This window comes from Sphaerodactylus townsendi, linkage group LG04 (assembly GCF_021028975.2).
Source record: "Sphaerodactylus townsendi isolate TG3544 linkage group LG04, MPM_Stown_v2.3, whole genome shotgun sequence".
Lineage (NCBI taxonomy): Eukaryota > Metazoa > Chordata > Lepidosauria > Squamata > Sphaerodactylidae > Sphaerodactylus > Sphaerodactylus townsendi.
Genome location: NC_059428.1, coordinates 19,189,929 through 19,208,317, shown reverse-complemented (window position 1 = coordinate 19,208,317; position 18,389 = coordinate 19,189,929). Strand labels below are relative to the sequence as shown.

Here is an 18,389-nt window from a genome sequence, read left to right as displayed (position 1 = left end):
GTCATTTGCACTAAATAAACAGTAATCTGACTTGAAGGTCCCCTTGGTAACTATAACTCCTGCACAGGACATAACCCTTCGCACACACAAAATAATGGAGTGAGAATGACACGTGTTTTTACCATCCAGAGCCTTCCAAATTGGAAATAGAGCAAATGGATGTAAACTCATGGGGTGGATTTGCATTAAAACACTGAAACTGGACAGGGATTGTGGGATGGAAACAAAGAAAATGAATCCCAGTTCTTCTACTTCCATTCTGTGGCCGCAGGTGTTAAGAAAGGCCGATTCGCAGATAGAGATCAAACTAGTTTGGGGTTGTGGTGGGTGTTCCGGGCTGTGTGGCCGTGGTCTGGTAGATTTTGTTCCTTAGGAAAACAGCCTGGAAAACCCACCACAACCAGTTGAATCTGGCCGTGAAAGCCTTCGACAATAGTTTGGGGTGTTCTGAACCCAAGCTTCTGTACCTTAAAAAAGCAGCATACCACAGAAAGGAGCCAAACAGGAATACCCTCTCCCTGATTGGGGTAAACAAGGACAACAATAAACTCCCAGGTCCACAAGACTTTCCACATGATGAGCTTTTCGAATGACAAGAGACAGGACACTCTTAATAGCGAGATGAGACAAGGGGAGACGGGTTCTCCAAAGAGGTTCAAATTCCAGCTTAAGTTAAAATTGGTGCGTTCCTGCCATCCATCAGTATGAATTGTTAATAAACCCACTCAAATAAAGGTTAACAACCAGTGCTATAATGCAATCCTGATTTGAATACAATTCAGCTGACAGGAGGAAACAAAATGCTGTCACAAATCCACTGATCGGTTCAGAATTACACTATTGCACTTCTCTAGTGCAGGACTTTGTCCTTCCAGTACCAGGGGAGGGGGGGTTGACAAAGTGGCTACCAATCTTAATCCTCTTTGATCTGAGACTGCAAATGCCTTAACAGTCCAGGTGCTCGGGAGCAACAGCCGCAGAAGGCCATTGCTTTCACATCCTGCATGTGAGCTCCCAATGGTACCTGGTGGGCCACTGCGAGTAGCAGAGAGCTGGACTAGATGGACTCTGGTCTGATCCAGCTGGCTTGTTCTTATGTTCTTATATTCTTAAAGTGGAACACCCAGCTGGATAGTTTGTCATAAAGATGGCCAATCTTCCACCTTTTCAGAACACAACTGTGGGCCATTTAGATTCCTTCTATAAGTTACTGAGCTGTATTAAACACTGGCCGTTTCAAACTGATAGGCTCAAAGGCAAGCTTATTACAAATGGAGAATTACACGAAAGCCCGTAGGGGTGTGAATTTGAATTAGTTTATCCAGTTTATCATGATGCATTAAGTAATGGCTATTTTTGATACCAGATGATATGATTCCATTTGCAGTTGTGAGTTAGCTATACTTTATAAGCTGCATATGTTTGTTTGGTCCTTATATGTTTGGTCCTGAAAACAGATAATTTTATGATACACATGCATATGAAAGTGCAAGAAGTCTGGAAACTGATAAAAAGGGCCTTTTAAAAAAAAAGACAGCAAATACAGTTAAATACAAATGTAGCTTTGTAATCTGCACAAGACCTAGAATGTAATCACAGAAACTCACAGATTAACAGCAAATTCTCCATTACTTTTATCTTGGCCAAATAGTTTGTGAAGTTTGTATTGTCGAAGGCTTTCACGGCCGGAATCACTGGGGTGCTGTGTGGTTTCCGGGCTGTATGGCCGTGTTCTAGCAGCATTCTCTCCTGACGTTTCGCCTGCATCTGTGGCTGGCATCTTCAGATCCATACAGCCCGGAAACCACACAGCACCCCAGTTTGTGAAGTTGCTATGAAGCTTTACAGCATTGGTGGGCTGGCTTCTGCAACTTCACTCTAGTAACTGTATTCGTCTGTCAAGGCGAGAACCTCCCGTGCTGGATGAAAATGCTGCCATCAGTGGAACTGTTGTCGGATCCAAACCCTCCTGACTCAGCTCTTGGTGTTTAGTCTAAAGTTCCAGCATACTTACTTTTTGCCTGCTGGTTCTGACACAGATCCTCCTTGGTGCTTGGAGTTAGTGAAAGACAGTCGTCGGGCTGAGCGTAAATGGAATCATTCCCTTCTGCCTTTAAAGGTAAAAAACTTCTGCTCTGTCAAAAGAGTTATTGGCTAGAATAAGCAAAGTGGTGTCCACAGAATCAGAGGCAGAGGCAGTAAAAAGAATTACGGGGGCTGCTCCAAAAAAACTATTCCATCGTTAACACAGAAACAAAAGAAGAATGATACAAATAAACCACTTCAGTGGAATGCCCTGGAATCTACTGCAGAATCACTGTGCTAGACATATTACACAACAGTTTTTCTCAGTATGATGTGAGTATAGAACACCCACAAGGGAGGATGGGACATTAGGACCCTGACCAGTCTGGGAAGGTTGAACATACAGGGACTCCTGTGTCCATATGAGATCTGTGGAAATGAATGTGCACCAATGCTCTAGTTGGGGAAGTATGGCTGTTTATTTTAATAACGTTTCTTTGTATGTGGCTTTAGAGGGGTTAAAAGGGCTGGACTGTAATCTAGAGACCTGAGTTTGATTCTCCACTTGAGTGGCAGGCTCTAAGCTGGTGAACTGGGTTTGTTTCCCACTCCTCCACTTGAGTGGCAGGCTCTAAGCTGGTGAACTGGGTTTGTTTCCCACTCCACTTGGAGGGTGGTGCCCAAGCTGGTGAACTGGGTTTGTTTTCCAATCCTCCACTTGAGTGGCAGGCTCTAAGCTGGTGAACTGGGTTTGTTTCCCACTCCTCCACTTGAGTGGCAGGCTCTAAGCTGGTGAACTGGGTTTGCTTTCCAATCCTCCATTTGAGTGGCAGGCTCTAAGCTGGTGAACTAGGTTTGTTTTCTAATCCTCCACTTGAGTGGCAGGCTCTAAGCTGGTGAACTGGGTTTGTTTCCCACTCCTCCACTTGAGTGGCAGGCTCTAAGCTGGTGAACTGGGTTTGCTTTCCAATCCTCCACTTGAGTGGCAGGCTCTAAGCTGGTGAACTGGGTTTGTTTCCCACTCCTCCACTTGAGTGGCAGGCTCTAAGCTGGTGAACTGGGTTTGCTTTCCAATCCTCCACTTGAGTGGCAGGCTCTAAGCTGGTGAACTAGGTTTGTTTTCTAATCCTCCACTTGAGTGGCAGGCTCTAAGCTGGTGAACTGGGTTTGTTTTCCAATCCTCCACTTGAGTGGCAGGCTCTAAGCTGGTGAACTGGGTTTGTTTTCCAATCCTCCACTTGAGTGGCAGGCTCTAAGCTGGTGAACTGGGTTTGTTTCCCACTCCTCCACTTGAGTGGCAGGCTCTAAGCTGGTGAACTGGGTTTGCTTTCCAATCCTCCACTTGAGTGGCAGGCTCTAAGCTGGTGAACTGGGTTTGTTTCCCACTCCTCCACTTGAATGGCAGGCTCTAAGCTGGTGAACTGGGTTTGCTTTCCAATCCTCCATTTGAGTGGCAGGCTCTAAGCTAGTGAACTAGGTTTGTTTTCTAATCCTCCACTTGAGTGGCAGGCTCTAAGCTGGTGAACTGGGTTTGTTTCCCACTCCTCCACTTGAGTGGCAGGCTCTAAGCTGGTGAACTGGGTTTGTTTTCCAATCCTCCACTTGAGTGGCAGGCTCTAAGCTGGTGAACTGGGTTTGTTTCCCACTCCTCCACTCGAGTGGCAGGCTCTAAGCTGGTGAACTGGGTTTGTTTCCCACTCCTCCACTCGAGTGGCAGGCTCTAAGCTGGTGAACTGGGTTTGTTTCCCACTCCTCCACTTGAATGGCAGGCTCTAAGCTGGTGAACTGGGTTTGCTTTCCAATCCTCCATTTGAGTGGCAGGCTCTAAGCTAGTGAACTAGGTTTGTTTTCTAATCCTCCACTTGAGTGGCAGGCTCTAAGCTGGTGAACTGGGTTTGTTTCCCACTCCTCCACTTGAGTGGCAGGCTCTAAGCTGGTGAACTGGGTTTGTTTTCCAATCCTCCACTCGAGTGGCAGGCTCTAAGCTGGTGAACTGGGTTTGTTTCCCACTCCTCCACTCGAGTGGCAGGCTCTAAGCTGGTGAACTGGGTTTGTTTTCCAATCCTCCACTCGAGTGGCAGGCTCTAAGCTGGTGAACTGGGTTTGTTTCCCACTCCTCCACTTGAGTGGCAGGCTCTAAGCTGGTGAACTGGGTTTGTTTCCCACTCCTCCACTTGAGTGGCAGGCTCTAAGCTGGTGAACTGGGTTTGTTTCCCACTCCTCCACTCGAGTGGCAGGCTCTAAGCTGGTGAACTGGGTTTGTTTTCTAATCCTCCACTTGAGTGGCAAGCTCTAAGCTGGTGAACTGGGTTTGTTTCCCACTCCTCCGCTTGAGTGGCAGGCTCTAAGCTGGTGAACTGGGTTTGTTTCCTCACTTCTCTGCATGAAGCCCGCTGGGTGACCTTGGGCCAGTCACAACTCTTGCAGTACTCTCTCAGCCCCCACTTACCTCACAAGGTGTCTATCGTGGGGAGGGGAAGGGACGATGATTGTAAGCTGCTCGGAGACTTCTTTAAGGCAGAGGAAAAGCAGGGTATAATATCCAACTCTTCTTCTTCCACCTGAACTTACTAGGCTAAATGCCCCGGCCTGGCTCCCTTCCATCTATCTCTTTCTCAGAGGTGCACACCAAGTTCTGACTTCACGGGCTGACTCACCTCTAATACAACAGCAGAGAAGAGGCTACACACATTTTCATCCCTTTTAGTTAAAAAAAAATCAGCTTGCAAGATAGCAAACAATAAACATAATAATCGAGACTGCACACAACTGCTGAAGGCTTTGATTTTGCAAAACATTCTAAGCTGTGAGATAATTCTCATATCTGAAAAAGCACTATTTTTTTAAAAAAGTACCCCTGGACAGGTTTCGGCTTCAGGGCGGCTTCTATGTGACAGGCGTTCAGTTTCTCCTGTTCTGATGTCTGCTTGCTGAAGGGGTTCCCAGTCTGAGCCTGCAACGCTGATGTCCGTAGAGCTGATCAGAGTCAATTCAGGCTCCTCCATGATGCCTCTGCCCACCTGCAGCTCCTGGAAGACACAAAGGCATTTGAAATGTCTGCTGCATGACATACCACTGATGGAGTAGGAACCGTCACCCCCTTCCTACCCAGACCTCTGCAGAGAAAAGCAGAATGAGGGCCTGCAAAGAAGAAGAGTTTGGATTTATATCCCCCTTTCTCTCCTGCAGGAGACTCAAAGGGGCTTACAATCTCCTTGCCCTTCCCCCCTCACAACAAACACCCTGTGAGGTGGGTGGGGCTGAGAGAGCTCTGAGAAGCTGTGACTAGCCCAAGGTCACCCAGCTGGCGTGTGTGGGAGTGTATAGGCTAATCTGAATTCCCCAGATAAGCCTCCACAGCTTAGGTGGCAGACCGGGGAATCAAACCCGGTTCCTCCAGATTAGATACACGAGCTCTTAACCTCCTACGCCACTGCTGCTCAAACATCCAAGGAAGTCTGGGGCAGGCAGGCGGTCTGGGGCAGGCAGGCGGCTGGGTGGCAGCAGGGAGGCAGGCGCTTACCTAGGCCTGGCTTGAGAAAGCTGTTCTCAGCTGGCAGGGAGAACAGCCACCCCAACCTGGCCAACCCACCTGAGATGCTGCTAGACTCCTGTACTGAAGTGTTGTGGGGTTTCCGGACTGCATAGCCATGTTCCAGTAGCATTTTCTCTGGACGTTTCGCCTGCATCTGTGGCTGGCATCTTCAGAGGATCTTCCTCTGAAGATGCCAGCCACAGATGCAGGCGAAACGTCCGGAGAAAATGCTACTGGAACACGGCCATAGAGCCCGGAAACCCCACAACACTCCAGTGATTCCAGCTGTGAAAGCCTTCGACAATACACCTCCTGTACTCTTTGGAGCAATTGGTCCCAGGGTCTCCACTGTAATTCACAGAATCATAGAGTCTGAAGAGTCTCCAAGGGCCATCCAGTCCAACCCCCTGTATGCAGGAACACTCAATCAAAGCACTCCTGACAGATGGTCATCCAGCCTCTCTTTAAAAACCTCCAAAGAAGGAGACTCCACCACTCCAAATCCCTTTAAAACAAAAACTGGAAGAAAACACAAAGCCAGCCCAAAAAGCATGTTAGAAGGAATACGCTGGTTACATCAATAGACCGTCTCACGAATTTTAACGGTTCATATCAAAGTCCTTTGTTACCCTCTGTGATCCTTCTAGTCCAAGGGTCTGCAACCTGCGGCTCTCCAGATGTTCATGGACTATAAATTGTCCATGCTGGCAGGGGCTGATGGGAATTGTAGTCCATGAACATCTGGAGAGCAGACCCCTGTTCTAGTCCAATGCCCTGCTGCCATCCATTAACAAAAGAAATGCAAAATGTTGAAAGAAAGTTTCATAGGAAGAAAAGTTTCTAATGGTTGCTTAAAACAAGACATTCGAGACCAACTGATTTCTTACAAGTTCTCGGTTCACTCACCCAGATGGGTATGACGTTCTGCAGCAAACAGGAACTGGGGCTTTTGACATGAGTAGCTCCCGAATATGAGAACCGAAATGTATCTGACACTGAGCCATGTTGGCCTGCAGAATTTTGCACAGGACCGATTGACACTCCAGAGTTTGCTTCTTGAGCCGAATTCAGCAGCGTCTCTGCTGGTAGAGATCTATGTTCTCCCACACTATACGAAGCACACTGGAAGCAATCCATTTCTCGGTCTTCGTTTATAATCACCTTCGTTTCTTGTTCACCACCTTCGTGTTTTGAGTCAGCTGAGGCAACAGGCAATTCGACAAAATACCGGTTCTCTTCTCTGGATACCGCATCCTCTTTTGCGGAAGGTGTCGTTCCAAGAGCATTTTCCAGGAGCCCATAATTGGGAATGAGCTGATAAAAAGAGCTGCAGTCTTGGACTGGACTCAGACTTGGGCTACGGAAGTTTTCAATGGTAGAAGGGGGGCTGACCTCCTCCTCGCCTCCTTCCAGTGCTTCATGTTGTACCCGGTCAGGGAAATATGCATTAGTTCTTCCACAGATTTTCTCATTTGCTCAAATGCAGCATGTTCAGACACAGCGGTGAGGTACGCAGGTTCATCAGCACTCCGGCTCAGCTCGAACGAAGTGGCGCTTGTGAGCAGTGGTTCGAAAAAGTTCTCAGCACGTGGTTGAAACACTGAAGCGTCCATTTTTACGCTAGACAGTTCTGGCCAAAGGAATCGTGCAAAAAAAGAAAACAGGATATTTGTCATAAATTTCACCAACAAGCTATTAATTTATTATCGAAGGCTTTCACGGCCGGAATCATTGAGTGTTGTGAGGAGCTCATATGGCATTGTTCCCGAGTATTGCTTCCTGACGTTGCTGGCTGACAGGCTGGCATCTTCAGAGGATCAGATCCTCTGAAGATGCCAGCCACAGATGCAGGTGAAACGTCAGGAGAGAATGCTGCTAGAACACGGCCATACAGCCCGGAAACCGCACAGCACTCCAAGCTATTAATTTTTTTTAAACTAAGAATATGCAGACTGTTTAGTTAGACAGCAAGACTGTTTCCAAACTGCCAGGTGCAAAGTCATGGAAAGGAGAAACGAAGATAAGCATCAGCCTTTTTGCTGAAACTTGTTTTAACTGTGTAAGATCCATTTACCACTATTGTATCTTCGCAATCAGAATCGCCAAGAAAAAAAAATTATTATAGTTTAACTGAAGGCAGAAGACCACAAATCATATAGACCTCCGGAGCCTAAATTTATAAGATTAATATTAGCAGGGCAAGTTGTTATCTACAGTACAACAAACCCGCTAGTGTAGTGACAGGATCTTTATCAAACAACAACAACAGAATTTCTCCAGTGGTTCAAAGGATTTACCTTTGATTTGGTCCTTTGTCTCTTCTTCAGCCTTTTTTGTTTGCAGAGTATTGCTTTGTTTTCCTTCAGCAAGGAAAGAAAGGCCGATACTTCGGTCTTCTGAGCTAGAAAGTGGTAATTCGTGGCTCCCAGATAAATCTGAACTCTTGGGATAAAAAAGTATGGGAAGAATGTTATGTGAAAAACATTACAGGTGTTATCGTGTTATCCCATATCGTAAAGTATGGGAAGAATGTTATGTGAAAAACATTACAGATGTTAATAATCTACCCTTGTTTTCAAATTTACCAGGGAAGCTAAGAGTGTGCAGTTGGGAATATTGCCAAAAAGAATCTCAAACATTTTGGGAGAATTGTTTAAATATATGACAGAGGAGGCTACAATAATATTTGCAGCAAAACTGAAAGTAGAAGAGTGGCCATCCTGGGAAGGCTGGGGGGAAAACTATGCCATGCCATGATGGCAAAATTAAGAAACTACGTGAACAAAAGACCAACTAAAGAATTTAAAGATACATGAAAAGAATGGTAGTTATATAATTTTTAAAAATGAGGAATGAACATATATGTGAATTGTTAACAACATTCTAAATAAACTGTATCAAAAATGAATAAAAAGGGGAGAAACAGTTAAATAGATCACGGATTGATGATCATAATAGAGAAACTCAATTCAATATTTGGGAAATATTTTTTTAATTAATAATAACAATCCCTACTGCAAGTTTCTCTTTTATCCATTCTACATCATTATAATTTGCTCCACAATATTGTTTAACATCAGTATTTGGTTTATTAAGCACAATATAGGTTATCTTATGATTATAATAATCACTATTTAGTGCCCATTATTATATTACCATTTACTGTTCTTAACTTTTATCATTTATAGTTCGTTGCTGATCATATCACTGTTTAACACATTATATGTATTTTTTTTCTTTGCCTCGGAATGTAATCGTAATTGTTGCTTGGATATTGTTTCCATTTTTTTCCTTTTCTTTTATTCTTCCATGAAATAGCATCCTACTCCCCATGGAAGAACAAATTTTACACATTCATTTTGAAACTTCACATTAATATAAAGGTCAAAAGCCCTTCGGGGGTGAGGCGGCTTATAAATTTCATTCATTCATTCATTCATTCATTCATTCATTCATTCATTCATTCATTCATTCATTCATTCATTCATAAATAAATAAATAAATAAATAAAAGAACATCTGTGCACCAGAACTGCTTTCACAAGGGAATAAATCCTCACTCTACACCAGTTTATCACTTTAACACTGTATGCACAAAGCAATCCTTTCCAACATTTCTTAAATTACCTTGCTGAGGTTCTTGCTGTCATGAGTGAGCCAGTGTTCAGACAGGGGTGAAAAGTTATCAAAGTCTGGACTGGCCTCCAAAGGCTGAAAAAGTTCCACAGGAGAGATTCTCTCAATATTAGTAACATCAACCTCAGCTGCTGGACCTAGAAAAGAAATAAAGATTAAAAAGAAACTTACTGTCAGGACTGAGCCTGTCAGGGCCAGATGGCAGGCAGAGCAGGGGGAGGCGGTTTACCAGCGGGGCGAAAGTCTGGTGGCTTCCCCACAGCGCCCCAGGGCATCCCAGACACAGATCTTATCAAAGGAAGGTGTGAATCGTTCCCAGGCTCACAATGCTTTGTAGTAAATGCTTTGTAGTTTCTTGAGGGATAGTATGAGCCATTTGGCTTGGTGGGATATAGGTGGTGGGTTTGCGCAGGAATCGCCAGATTCCTCTTTGACGATGTTACCTACGCTCTGAAATAAAGGCTTCGAAACAAATCTACAGTTTCCGTGATTTCCAGATCCGAGGTCTGACACTTACAGGTGTTTCTAAATATTTCAGTATTAAGACTACCCGTTTCACAGCTTGTCCTCTGTTCCGGTAAAATTACCATGAGAAGATGTGTTGCGTGGAGACGAGCTCAGATCTCTTGTATATTTATCTATGATCTGCTGGATTCTGCTGCTTGAGTGAAGCCTTTCTCCAAAAGGGAAATGAGAACCTGGAGATTCGGAAGCACCACCCTTCTTATACAGTGAAGAAACCGAACGGTTCCAAGTGGTGCTCGCCATCTCTTTCGCAGGAGAGCCAACGTGCCCAGAATGTGCTCGACCTGAAGGAAACCCTGAAAAATACACCACAAGGAAACCGGTTCAATCTGAAGAAGAGGAGTTTGGATTTATATCCCTCCTTTCTCTTCTGTAGGAGACTCAAAATGGCTTACAATCTCCTTTCCCTCCCCCCCCCCTTACAAGAAACACCCTGTGAGGTGGGCGGGGCTGCAAGAGCTCTGAAGAACTGTGACTTGTCCAAGGTCACCCAGCTGGCATGTGTTAGCGTGCAAACTAATCTAGTTCACCAGATAAGCCTCCACAGCTCAAGTGGCAGAGTGGGGAATCTAACCCGGTTCCCCAGATTAGAGTGCATCTGCTCTTAACCACTGCACCACGCTGGCACTTTAATCAGTTCAAGTAAATTAATATGTATTGTCGATGGCATTGTGCTCAGAATCAACTGGCTGTTGTCGGTTTTCTACGCTGTCATATACCATTATATGCCTCTCCAGATGCCTGCCATACACGCAGGCAAAAACGTTAGGTGCAAAACCTACTGGACCACGGCCACAGAGCCTGGAAAACCCACAACAGCCAAAATTAATATATTTCTGGTCATAACCCTGGAGACTGTGGAACCAATGCATCAAAATTTCATCCTATTAAATATGAAGAACCACACCACCGTTCAAGTTATGCTTTAGGCCCATGGTACCTGTGCTGGCAAAGCTTCCGTCTGGCTGTTCGTTGAGTATAAAGCTTCCAACAGAAATAGACGATGAAGACAAATAGCTACAGGCTGCCTCTTGCACGCGAGTCTGTGGACTTGACCTGCCCGGACCAGGGAACCTTGCTGTATTAAGCTCCTCCTTGGGGAAAAATACATTGAAAAGAAAAAGAAAAGTAGTGTTACTTAGTCTGCAGGAACAAAAGTGCTTTCAAGCTTACGAGGTTTTGTTCTGAGCTCAGCTCAAGTGTAGGTGGCTCCACTGTCAACTGTCAGCACACAAGTCAGAGTCATCACTGCTCAGAACAATCTCTCTCCAATACACTCACACACACAAATACACACAGGGATACACACACATCCAAACCGCCCCACCCCATCCCAATTCCCACATTCAGTCACTTCATGCCTCACTAACGCACCACGTTCTCATTCAGATTTGTATTGCTTCCCAGAACAGTGTTTGAGATCATGCACCGTATATACAGACCTGCAGGTCCTTTTGGTGCTCAGATTTGGCTATTTCTCATCACAGAGCCCCTGGAATCAGAGGCTCTCAGAGGAGCAGCAAAGCAATACCTTCGCAGGGCCAGTTCACATCATTCCAGCATCCAAGGTAAAGCACACGCAACACGTACTGGGCTCACAAGGGTCCACCCCAAGCCCCTAAGGTAGTGATGGCGAACCTTTTCGAGACCGAGTGCCCAAATTGCAACCCAAAACCCACTTATTTATCGCAAAGTGCCAATGCAACAATTTAACCTGAATAACCCCCTCAAGCAGGGGCCAGCCTGCTGTAGTCTCCAGCAAGTCCCACATACGCCACTCTGTGCCTCTCTAGCATCTCTGCTGCCTCTGCCGCCCCTCCCTCCCTGGGCAGCAGCCACCTGGAGCACAGGCACCAGACCCACCAGCCGAGTCCTCCCTGCTCGCTGAGGTGCACACACATCAAGTCCAGCAACCCAGGCCAGCCTAGTTGTGTGTGTGGGGGGGGGGACGATTTTCCTCCCACATGACGAACTCTGTGTGCACATGCCCACAGAGCGGGCTTTGAGTGCCACCTCTGGCACCCGTGCCATAGGTTCGCCACCACTGCCCTAAGGCGATGCCTCCAGTGTCAACCACACACCCCATGTCACCTGGTGCTATTAAGTAACGCTGAATCGCTCCAACCTGAACTGAAAGTCAATATGACCAAACTGTAGCAGAAAATGTGTGGAAAAGAATACAGGTTAAAGCTATTTGGCCCTCCTTGCACACCTAAAGCAGTATGAAGAATGAACGGCTCCTACATGGATATGAACATTTCAAGTCCATGTTTCCAACTGACGGCATGTACGAATACATACATCGGGAAAGAGGGGGAGCAGGTTTGTTTTCAATGCGCCGCAACGTGTTAAATCTCCAGCGTGACTGACCCTGTGATTCGGTCCAAGCGACGAATCAGGATACAGAGCTAGCTGCCTCCCGGTATCAGTAGTGGAACTTAGCAAACGTTGATCCGTGAGAAAATGTTCTGCTGAGTGAACTGGGGGCCCGAAAGAGAAAATAAATAAATAAAGTTGAGTTGCTCCATAAAGGACATGAGAGTCAGCAAGCCGTTACTGACCCAAGCTCGAGGGTCACTGAGCTTTACGTAGCAAGCTTTCCTCATGTGTCAATTTCTGCTTGTATTTACATCCCCCCTAAGTTGTATGGCAGTTGGCAGAGTGGAATAAGGGTTAGGACAGGGGTCTGAAACGTGGGGCTCTCCAAATGTTCGTGGACTACAATTCCCATCAGACCCTGCCACCGTGGCCAATGGGCTGATGGGAATTGTAGTCCATTAACATCTGGAGAGCCCCAGGTTGCAGACCCCTGGGTTAGGAGATATAAGCCTCACAAGGCAGTACTCTGACCCTATCTTCCTCCCCCATTCCCATGTGAGTATACTTTAAAACAGGAGGTGCTCAAGCAAGACATTTCCCTCCATCTATTTTATCTCTTTTTTCCAGCTCGTATTCAACAGTGCCAATTCCGCAGGGCCGGCATGTCTGAGATGTTCCGCTTGGTCTGTGCTTGAGGACAGCGATGGCTCCACCCTGTCTGGTCTCCGGTCCCTTCCTTCTCCTTCCCCTTTCCTTCTCGTTTTCCCCCACCTCTTCCTTTCCCCTCTCTTTTCATCCCCTTCCTGCTTGTTCCCCTTGTTACTGGCATCAGTTTCATGCGGACACTGTCATGTATTTGATTTGATTTGAATGTTAATGACAGCCGTACCCTATACAGCGCATTCATTCTTAACTGTGTATTTTAAACAGCCACAAGTTGGGAAATGGCAGGATAAAAAGGAAATAAACCACCCTCAGCATTCCATGCTTCTGCAGAGCAATGAAAAGGCTCGGTTCTTACAGGCCCGATTTTTCTTAAATTTTTAAATTCACAAGTTAATATTTTTCTTCATACCTGGGCAGCCCCCCAAACATGGAGAAATCTCTGCCTTGCCTGTGAATGCCCCCATTGTGATACCTCACTTAGACCCAGCGCCTCCTGCTTCGCGACTAGAAGGAGAGATATGACGACAGCAGTCTCCGCTTAAAGGCACAATTCGAAGGCTGGCTTTGGCCTGCAAATCCGTAAATAGTGTGTACCCCAGGACACTTCCACTACACCTGCTCTTGGCTCATTCCCTCACCTGAATACCATCCATGCAAGGAAAAGCAGAGTGGGGATATTGGAGGCTGCCTTATAGTTGTGGCAGTCTTCTTTCGGAGAATTTCCCACAAGTCCTGCACTGCATACACTTTCCAGTTTTTGATGGCGATGATTAAGCAGCTTGGGAGGACTTTTAAGAATAACAGGTTGCATCCTAATTTCTTGCGTATCTGCCCAAATCTCATTTCTGCTCACCCAATAGCAGGGAGGAGGGGAAAGTGATGTTTATTGATTCTCCCCCCAACCCCACTGCAAACCCACAAGGCTCGGGGTCCATCAAACCCTAGGGCAGTGTTTCCCAACCTTTTTGAGGTCAGGGTACCCTTGGCCTCACTCTTCATATCTCACGGTACCCCTGCCACCACCCTCCACCTTCCCCTCCCATTGCCCCTACTTGCCACACCCCCACCTTCCCTCCCAGGGTGAAGGGAAGCACTGGGGGTGGTGGTGGCTGCTGACCTTGTAGCAGGCCCTGCCCCATGGGCCAGCTCCATGTCCTTGCTGGCGCCGGTGGGAGACACCACAAAAATGAGGGGGGAGGGGCGGTAGTGTTGCCGCGGTACCCCTGGGACATGCTCACGGCACCCCAGGGTACCACGGAACCCTGGTTGAGAATGGCTGCCCTAGGGGCTGCATTTCAGGAGGCAGCAGAAGCAAAATTGCGCACTGCAAGTATTGTGAGATCCAACCTAATGTTTACCTTTCAGGACACAGGTGTTCTCACCTGGATCACGCAGATTACTTGCACCTGCCAGCCACTTCTCAGGCCAGGATGGGCTTAAGCGGCTCCTGATAGTTTCGCTAAAACTGTGATCTTTGTCATTCACTGCCATTCTTAATGTGTCGGGTTCTTCGTGGAGGGAGTCGTCTGAGTGACTGCTAGACTGAAGCTCGCCAGCACATGATGTGAAGAAAGTGTCTCCGGTAAGAGATTCTCTGTAACCTGAAATTGACACAGACGATACTAAAAGCAGGAACTTCTAAAAAAACAAGATCAATCTAAGTCTTTTTTTTTCAAATACAGTTTGTAAGAAAAATTAGAAAAAGCTTATTTTTTGGTTGGAATTAACAAAAAAAAAGGATCTTTTAAAAAAAGTAATCTCGTTCCTGGGCTCCCTGCCTGGTTTTGTACCTTGAGATGGTTATGTTCAAGTGATCTATTGTATGGTAAAATTACTAAATAGTAATGATCCTGATATGCTTGGGAGATTAGTCAGCTACTTGTTAAAGGTCATGTACCTAAGAGATGTGTAACTGTATGAATGTAACTTTTTGCATTGAAATTCAAAATGATAATTTTTCAGCCAAAGATACTGAACACAAAGTTGAATGAAATCAGTATCATGCAAATATAAACTATATATAAATGAGTAATATTCTTCAGCCATGGCACCTCGGGTTATTATAAAATGCATATGTATAGGCTCAATGTTATTTATTTACTTATTTTAATATTAGGAAAATTTAATTGTCCTGTTGTTTTAATTAGTAATTCTCCAGAGCCTGAGGAGTGGATATATCCTTTTAGCAAATAGAACTAAATCGGGAAGTGCCAGATACTTCTTGGCGTTGGATCTTAAATATAGTCAAATGGTATCTGTTTTACAAATTTGTCTTTGAATTGAATGGCTAAACCCTTTTAATCCATTTTATATTTTTACTAATGAACTGTCAAGTTGGAAAGCAAAATCCATAGATGTAACATATGATTTTTAATTAATTTATTTATTTTGTATTTATTGTTTCGATTTATAAACCGCCCCATCCCCTAGGGGCTCTGGGCGGTGTACAACATTCACATATACAATTAGTTAAATCGATAACAACAATATAATACTAAAATCCATTAAAAGCTACTTAAAAACAGCGGTTAATATCATAATAGGTGCCCTATTATGGCCAATTCAATTAAGATCACCCCAGTAAAAAGAAAGGGAGAGGTCAGGTTCCTCTCTAGGATAATAAGGTGGTAAAGTGCATCAGATGGTATGTGCAAAAAAGCAGGGGAGGAGAGGGGGAGGGGAAGGGGGCGCCATTCAGCGACTGGACACTCCAAAGGCCCGGTGGAACAACTCAGTCTTACAGGCCCTGCGGAATTCACCAAGGTCCCGCAGGGCCCGGACAGCTGGAGGGAGAGTGTTCCACCAGGCTGGGGCCAGGGCCGTAAAGGTCCTGGCTTGTGTGGAGGCCAGCCGCATCATCGAGGGGCCAGGAACCACCAGCAAATTGGCCTCTGCTGATCGCAGAGGCCGAGTAGGGGCATATGGGGTAATGCGGTCTCTCAGATACGAGGGTCCCAGGCTGCGTAAGGCCTTAAAGGTTAAAACCCACACCTTGAAGATGATTCGGAATTCCACTGGGAGCCAATGCAGCTGGCGCAGCACAGGTTGAATATGATCACAGAAGGCGCCCCCTGTGAGCAAACGCGCCGCTGCATGTTGGACCAGTTTCACTTTCCGAATCAGGCGCAAGGGAAGGCTCCGCCAGAGCGAAGTTACAATAGTCGCCTGGAGGTGACCGTTGCATGTATCACAGTGGCAAGGTCCGCCTGAGAGAGGAAGGGGGCAGCCGCCGGGGCTGCCCGAGATTGGAAAAATGCAGTCTGGGTTACAAGGGCCACCTGGGCCTCCATTGAAAGAGACCAATCCAGGTGGACCCCCAGACTGGCGGACAGAGGGGCCGGCGCCAAAATGGGTCCCTCCCATTCCGGCGGCTGGAAATCCCCGCCTCCCCTGCGCTCCAGCCAAAGGATCTCCGCTTCGATGGATTCAGTTTCAGCCTGCTCTGCTGTAACCAACCAGCGCATCGCCTCCAAACAATGCCAGAGCTGCAGGGCCGTGACAGCCCTCCATCAACAGAATGAGCTGAGTGTCATCAGCGTACTGGTGACAAATCAGCCCAAAGCTCCGTACCAGCTGAGCAAGTGGTCGCATATAGATGTTAAATAATAGCGGGGACAGCAGCGCTCCCTGAGGCACCCCACATTGAAGTGGGCACCTCCGGGAGGCTTGGTCCCTGCACCACACTTGCTGGCAACGGTCCCGGAGGAACGAGGCAATCCATTGAAGGACAGTGCCCCGTATCCCAGAAACGGCCAGGCGGTGGGTCAAAAGGTCGTGATCGACCATATCAAACGCTGCGGTAAGATCTAACAAAACCAGCAGCGCCGATCCGCCTTGGTCAAGCTGCATACGGAGCGTATCTGTGACAGCGACGAGAACTGTCTCCGTCCCGTGCCCAGCACGGAAGCCGGACTGGAAGGGGTCAAAGGCAGATGTGTCATCCAGGAAGCCCTGAAGCTGCTCCAACACCACTCTCTCAATTACCTTCCCCAGAAACGAAAGATTCGAGACGGGGCGGTAATTGGCTAGATCCCCTGGATCTAATCCCCTGGATTTAATAATTTAATAATAGCGTATAACCACTGTCTCATACCTAATGCCAATAAAGGTTATTGTGATCTATTGTAATTTCAAGCGTACCACTAACTGCAGCTAATGACGACAGATCCCTCCACACCTCGCTATGTTTCTTAAAGTGTACCTGTACCAGAAAGCCTGCTGCTCCTTGGCGTGTCGAGCTCTGGTATAGCGCTCAGTTCGTGCTGTTCCAAATCAAGGCCCAGCTTGACTTTTGCCAAAGGTGGTTTTGAGGGCCTCCACGTCGGTTCTCTTTCCCGAGTGCTTTGAAATAGCTCTGTAAGGTAAACGTAAGGCTCAGGCCCCCTGGAACAGCAGCAGCACAACAGCATGGAGATCCGAGCTGTGAATCAGTCCTGCCTCTGCCTTAAACAAGCCATTCTCTCTGCCAACCTCCCACCTGCAAATATGGAAATCTGTGACTACAGCAAGCCCTGCGACGATCAATGAAATTCAGGGGAGATCCAAAAATTCACTCGAGGCATTCCTAAGGATACCAGCAGGATTCTTTTTTACTTTCCCTTTGAACATCGAACCCCCATGTTTTCATCACAACCTGTTTTGAAACTCCCCTGGAATCTTGAAAGCAGCTTGTTGTGCAGCACCCAGGACTGACTGATTGATTTAAAACATTTATTAGCCACCGTTTTCCACTGTGGAAGTCAAGGTGGCTTGCAAGGTAAATCAAACAATTACAAAAAAACTTATAAGAGGTAAAAAAACTTGAGAACTCCAATTAGGACTGTCAATTAGGACTGCTCCAATTAGGAGCAGCAGTGGTGTAGGAGGTTAAGAGCTTGTGTATCTAATCTGGAGGAACCGGGTTTGATTCCCAGCTCTGCCGACTGAGCTGTGGAGGTTTATCTGGGGAATTCAGATTAGCCTGTACACTCCCACACACGCCAGCTGGGTGACCTTGGGCTAGTCACAGCTTCTCGGAGCTCTCTCAGCCCCACCTACCTCACAGGGTGTTTGTTGTGAGGGGGGAAGGGAAAGGAGATTGTAAGCCCCTTTGAGTCTCCTGCAGGAGAGAAAGGGGAGAAATAAATCCAAACTCCTCCTCCTCCTCCTCCTCCTCCTCTTCTTCTATAAACAAAAACTAAATCAGTCAGATGAAGTCCCTGGATATGGAGATTTAGTTGTACTGTCTTTTGAATTCCAACCAGTCCACAAGAAGCAGAACGAGGAGGAAAAGGAGGAGGAGTTTGGATTTATATTCCACCTTTCTCGCCTGTAAGGACTCAAGGTGGCTTACATGCTCCTTTCCCTTCCTCTCCCTACAACAGACACCTTGTGAGGTAGGTGTGGCTGAAAGAGTTCTGAAGAACTGTGACTAGCCCAAGGTCAAACAGCAGGAATGTAGGAGTGCGGAAACACATCTGGTTCACCAGATAAACCTCTGCCACTCAGGTGGAGAGGTGAGGAATCAAACCCAGTTCTCCAGATGAGAATCCACCTGCTCTTAACCACTGCACCACGCTGGCACCACTACAGGCTTAGCAATCGTGTCTCCCCTCAACCTCTTTTCCAGACGGAACCCTCGGCCTTTCCTCACATGACCTGATCTCCAGGCCTCTGATCATTCTCATCGCTCTCCTCTGCACCTG

At 46.6% G+C, this 18,389-nt stretch overlaps 1 protein-coding gene and 1 non-coding gene across 2 annotated transcripts in view; both read right to left on the bottom strand.

Moving 5' to 3' along the window:
- Positions 1-18,389, bottom strand: part of CEP295 (centrosomal protein 295) — a 49,920-nt gene that overhangs the window by 4,295 nt on the left and 27,236 nt on the right. The window contains 11 exon segments of the mRNA XM_048494228.1: positions 2,015-2,135; positions 4,881-5,054; positions 6,467-6,979; positions 6,982-7,190; positions 7,858-8,002; positions 9,187-9,332; positions 9,783-10,016; positions 10,661-10,814; positions 12,022-12,200; positions 14,088-14,306; positions 16,907-17,059. Coding sequence (XP_048350185.1) covers positions 2,015-2,135; positions 4,881-5,054; positions 6,467-6,979; positions 6,982-7,190; positions 7,858-8,002; positions 9,187-9,332; positions 9,783-10,016; positions 10,661-10,814; positions 12,022-12,200; positions 14,088-14,306; positions 16,907-17,059 — 2,247 coding nt within the window.
- Positions 11,122-11,210, bottom strand: LOC125432229. Its single transcript, XR_007244418.1, has one exon. It is a non-coding gene; the product is annotated as a small nucleolar RNA U2-19 (small nucleolar RNA).